At 35.5% G+C, this 6,059-nt stretch overlaps 2 protein-coding genes across 2 annotated transcripts; both read right to left on the reverse strand.

Annotated features, from left to right (window-relative positions):
• Positions 1–465: 465 nt before the first annotated feature.
• LOC141703275 (uncharacterized) lies at positions 466–2,804 on the reverse strand. The gene is made up of 4 exons (XM_074506836.1): positions 2,197–2,804; positions 1,378–1,824; positions 1,204–1,294; positions 466–1,104 (listed from the first exon to the last, which is right to left on the reverse strand). The coding sequence occupies exons 1-4, from the start codon at positions 2,802–2,804 to the stop codon at positions 466–468; spliced, it is 1,785 nt and encodes a 594-aa protein (XP_074362937.1).
• A 186-nt stretch (positions 2,805–2,990) lies between these two features.
• On the reverse strand, positions 2,991–3,839 carry LOC141703276 (uncharacterized). Its single transcript, XM_074506837.1, has one exon. The coding sequence runs from the start codon at positions 3,837–3,839 to the stop codon at positions 2,991–2,993; it is 849 nt and encodes a 282-aa protein (XP_074362938.1).
• Between the last annotated feature and the right edge of the window lie 2,220 nt (positions 3,840–6,059).

Below are 6,059 nucleotides of genomic sequence, written 5' to 3' on the forward strand. Positions count from 1 at the left end.
GAATTAGTTGTTGTTTCTTGTTTAGACTGTTGCTTTTCAGTTTGAGGTTCACTTGGTGCTTGTCCATCCTGATCACAGTGCTCTTCAACCTCCTGATCACAATGTTCTTCGACCTCTTTAACTTTTTTAGATTTGCTTTTGTTGGTTCTCTTTTTCTTTGCCATTTTTGTCCTTCACTCTGAATAATAAAACAAGAAATAATTAGTCACTGAATAAATGAAACTCTACATGAATTAAAATACATTCAAAATTACATATGCATGAATAAAAATGCATTCAAAATTACAACTGGAAAATTTCAAAACAAATACAAAAACAAAATACAAAAAAATTATAAAAGAAAAATTACAAAAGAAAAATGCATTAGTCACTATAATTCATTTACTCAAAAAAATTACAAAGGAAAATTAAATATGCTGATTAAATTATAACAAGCAAAAAGTACAGAGAGCTAAATTAACAGGATCATTTTTTAACCCAAATTCCCTCAACATTAGGCCTAATACTATGCGCAACGTCTTCATTGGTCACATCAGAAGCAGGGATGTTAGAGCAGAATGGAGGATGTTCCATGATCGTGTCACCCAAATCATCATCGTTATACAACTCTTGATAGTCTCTAGTTGTGGAAGTTAACACGATCGGCCAAGTAGGATCAACCAGATCTTTAATGTAAAACACCTGGTTGACTTGGTCAACAGAGACATATTTATCCTTCTTATGGCCTTGTCGATTGAAATCCACAAGTGTGAAGCCAAGATCGTCGATCTTTAAGCCTTTATCATTCTCTGCCCATTTACACAAGAAGAGTGGAGCTTTGAACTCATGGTAATCCAACTCCCATACTTCCAAGATTATGCCATAAAAGGTCATATCACTCTCAATGGGGTTTAAATCTTTCGCACTGGACACCTGGACTGCCTTAGCAACCACAGAAACTCCACTATTTTGAACAACTCGCGCATCATCTCGGTCTTTCGTAAAGTATCGGACTCCATTGACTGAAAAACCTTGATAAGTTAAAACAGAAAATGATGGTTTTCCAGCGAGCCATCGTATCGTCTCTGAAACAGCATCGGGATTTCCCTTCATTTCACTACTTACCTATACATAATATTATATAATAAAAATATCCATCAGTTGCAAACTACAACTAACAACTATTTAAGTAGACAATACAGAAAACCTACTTTTTTTTCAAACCAATCGGCAAATAGCCGATTGTGCTCTCCCAAGAGCCAATGAACACTTTTTTTTCCCTCGGTAAATTTCATCCAAATACTCCTTGTGCATTCTGAGAATATGCATAAATATTAGAAATAACCCACAAAAATTACATCTTCAAACAAATAGGACAAGTTAATAAAATAAACGTACACGATATAGGAATACACTTCATCATTGTTTTGAAGGACATGCAGATGAGCCTCATCTCGCTCTTTTTCTTCCACGACCTTTATTATCGCGGCAGATAATGGACCAGATTGCTTGCCTTGCTCAACTGGAATGCCGACAGTTGTACAAGTCTGGCTCATAAATTCTGTGCAGAATTCTACTGATTCTTCTTTAAGGTAGCTTTCTGCCATACAACCTTCAGGATAATATCGGTTTCGTACGTAGCTCTTTAGCACTTTATTGAATCGTTCGAAGGCATACATCCATCTATAAAATACCGGTCCACATAAACGCACTTCTAGGACCAAGTGGACAATAAGATGTAACATTACATCAAAAAATGATGAAGGGAATATTTTTTCTAGATCGCATAAGGTTATTATTACATCTGACTGCAATTTATCGAGTTTCGAGACATCGACAACTTTGCTGCATAAAGCATTAAAAAAAAAGCACAGTCGTATGATTGTGACCCTAACATTTTTTGGGAGAACGGATCGAATGGCAACAGGGAGGAGTTGTTGGAGAAGGATATGGCAGTCATGGGACTTAAGCCCGTATATCTTCAAATCAGACATGGATACACAATTTTTTATGTTTGATCCATGTCCAGAAGGAAGTTTCATAGACAAGAATGAGTTCAACACTTTCTTTTTTTCAACCTTCGACAAAGTAAAAGGGGAAGGAGGCAGATAGGTCTTCTTTTCTCCTACTTGAGGAGCTAAATCATGTCTAACACCCATATCAATCATATCACGACGTGCCGCCTCACTATCTTTTGACTTTCACATATTTAATAACGTCCCAAGCAGATTATCACACACATTTTTCTCGATGTGCATAACATCGAGACAGTGGCGAACATGATGATATTTCCAATATTCTAACTCAAAGAAAACAGATTTTTTCTTCCATGGACATTCCACCTTCTTCGACTTCTTCACCTCTTTTTCAAAACAAAAATCAATTCGTTCCTGACGCGCTAACACTTCTTCTCCGAAAAGGGGTTGACATGCGTTCCCCAACTCTTGTTGTCCGTTAAAGGCCGCCTTCTGCCTCCTATAAGGGTGCTGCCTAGGCAAATAACGGCGATGACCTTGGAAGCACATCTTCCTACTGTGACTTAAATATTTAGCCACAGTATCGTCACCACAAATTGGACAACTCTTATAACCCTTATTCACGCAGCCTGACAAGTTTCCATATGCTGGAAAATCATTTATAGTCCACAATAAAATTGCTTTTAGAGTGAAATATGATTTACTATAGGCGTCATAAACGTTTGGTTCACCTTCTTCCCAAAGTTTTTTCAGATCATCAATCAACGGTTGTAAATAAACGTCGATGTTATTTCCCGGCTCATGTGGACCAGGAACTAAAACTGACAACATCATGAACTTCCTTTTCATGCATAACCACGGAGGAAGATTGTACGTTACCAACACTACTGGCCAGCATGTATATCGATTGACTAACCCATTAGTATGCGGGTTGATACCATCCGCTGATAAAGCCAACCTAATATTCCTAGATTCACTACCAAAGGCAGGCCACCGGTAATCGATATTCCTCCAAGAAGGAGAGTCGGCCGGATGTCACATCTTGTCATCATTTATTCGCTGATTTGCATGCCAAGTCATGAGTTCAGCAGTAGAGGGAGATTTAAATAACCGTTTAAATCTTGGAATTATAGGAAAATACCACATGACCTTGGCTGGAACATTGACCCTAAGTTGGCCATTCTTCCGTACTTTCCAACGTGACAGCTTGCAATGAGGACACTGAGAAGCATCAGAATGTATGCCCCTATACAGTATACAATCATTGGGACACGAATGAATTTTTATATACACTAGACCTAAATCGGATAAAGTTTTCTTCGCTTCATATGCGTTAGGAGGCAACACATTATCTTTGGGAAGGATCGAGCCAACTGAAGAGAGCAGCTCAGTAAAGGCAGTGTCGCTAATACCAAACCTAGCTTTCCAATTGTGCAATTTTAACATTGACTCTAACTTTGTGCACTCGCTACCCTCAAACAACGGTTGTTCCGCATCAACAACAAACCTCTGAAAATCATATGAATCCTTATCGTAATTACCCGAATTAAAAGCCGCTTCACAAACTTCAACAGTTTCTGATGCAACAAAGTGCTCTATAGGTTGGTCTGAAGCAGGACGTGTACTACCTATAGAAGACCAAGTACTCCTAGTAGATTTTTCTTCATGCCAAATCCAATCAACATACCCCAAACTAAAACCATGATCGTAGATATGTCCCCTTATGATTTTGGTTGAGAATTTTTTAAAATTCACACATCGACCACATGGACAAGGAATTCTTTTAGGATCTTTACAATTTTCTTCAGCGAAAATTAAGAATTCTTCGACGCCAATTTCAAATTCTAAAGAATCCCTATCTTTCGATATCCACGACTTATCCATAAATGAAAATGTATGACCAGCAATCTAGCAACCTAACCACCAGATGGTCATTTCAACATCAAAGCGCGAATTAATCAATACAAGTGCACATATTCAAGTGCATATAAACAAAACCAAGAAAGTCAACATTGTTTAACTAGCATAATCAATACAAGTGCACATATTCAAGCGCGAATTAATAACAAACATGCCCTTAAAAAATTGAAAGATTTTACACAAATGACAACTAGTACATTCATGGCATCTCATCTATTAAAAGAGAACGATACACTAAATCTGATACATAAACAACAATCCAAATCAAATAATGTATACATAAATAATGACAGATCGGTTACTGGTGAATCCCTTCCTACATAATGTATACAAAAAAAAGAAAAAAGCAAACGAATAAGAATTTCTAACCTCCTTCTTGAAGTAAAATGTGCAGGCACTGTCAAATTCCAAGACTTGATGAGATAATCTGCAAATGGACAAAATCGAATTTAAAAACATACTATTACTTAAAACTTTAAACGGACAAAAATCGGAAGATATCAACCAGAAAAGAAAAATACATGCAAATATCAAACCTAATTGATATATTTAGGCAAACCTAAATATATATACACAAGAACACAAACCTAATTTATGTTAAAAAAATGCAGATTTATGTAAATATATATACATGCATATTTAAAACAACTCAAGAAAAAATATAAAATTAGAGTACAAACCTTATTTGGCTCAATGAATTTCAAAACCTGTTCAAAAAGGAAAAAACCCATTAAAATTTATGAACAAACCCTAATTGAACAAATGTAACCTAATCGAACATACAAACCTAAATGAACAAACACACCTGTTCAGAAATTCGGGTTTCTCGTAGATGGATTTTAATTAACTGATGGTGTTCTTTAATTTGGGGTTTAATTAAAACCTATGTACTTATTATAATCTGATATGGTGTGTGTGTGAGATAGAGAGAGATGGAAGAGAGAGAGGGAGAGAAGCAGAGAGATGGAAGAGAGAGGGAAAGAGAACTAGAGAGAGTGAGCTCAGAGAGAGAGAGCAGAGAGAGTAAGAGTAAGAGAGAGAGCAGAGAGAGAGTGAGAGAGAGACAGGAAAAATAATTAGGGGGGAGAAACGGGTTTTTTTGGTTAAGGGGGGGAGTATTTGGGGAATAAGGGGGGAAAGTTTCCGCGTTTTTTTTATTTTTTTTAAGTTAACCATCGACAACGGTTGTAAAATACAACCGATGTCTATAAAACAAAGACATCGGTTATATAGAAAACCGATGTCTAACTAACGTTTTTTATTTTTGAAAAATAAGTATAGACATCAGTTATTTTCTGGACCGATGTCTAAAACAATAAGTAACATCGGTTTTAAAATAACCGATGTCTAAATGAACTTTAACATCGGTCGTCTGAGCAACCGATGTCTAAGGACCGATGTCTATTGACCGATGTCTAAGGACCGATGTCTATTGACAGAATTATATTTTATGTCAAAACATTACATAACTGTAATATTTTATCAAAATTAAAAATTTTTGTTTATAGCCCAAAATACTCACATGTGTAAAACCTTTAAAAAATCTTGTCTAATGTAGTAGTTATTTCAATATTGTAGACACAATTCTTGGTGAAAATCCATCTAGAGGAGAATAGATAATTATAGTGCCACAAATAAAAATTTTAAATAATAATGTGATTAGTCAGATAGTAATAGTAATGAATATTGCTTACTCTATTGTTGTTGTTCCCTACATTTAGTAAGCAATATAGTTACCCTAATATGGTTCTTTAGGCTTCTTTTGGTATTACTGTTGCAGACAGGTACAACACTTTTTGCTCAAAAGTTATGACAGGTGTTTGGTAACTTCTAAAAGCCCATGTATGGAAAAGTGCTTTTGGTTAAAAAGTATGTCACCCATACTTTTGGAAAAAGCTGTTTCACTTTCACCATCTTACCTTCTCAAATATATTATTTTTATATATTATATATCAAAATATGCATAAATTAAAAAAATTACCAAACAATCATCTAATTTTTACATCACTTTATTCACCAGCACTTTCTTTCACAGCACAACAGTTTTAACCAGCACTCCCAAAAGAAACCTCTACTAAGGAAACTTATTCTTATGGAATTAAATGATGTAAATAAATTATTGTTTGCCCCATTAGGGATGAACTTGGGATTTAAATATAATCTAATAGGTATGGAAGGGGGTTT

Source organism: Apium graveolens, unplaced genomic scaffold (assembly GCF_009905375.1).
Source record: "Apium graveolens cultivar Ventura unplaced genomic scaffold, ASM990537v1 ctg6425, whole genome shotgun sequence".
NCBI classification, from domain to species: Eukaryota; Viridiplantae; Streptophyta; class Magnoliopsida; order Apiales; family Apiaceae; genus Apium; species Apium graveolens.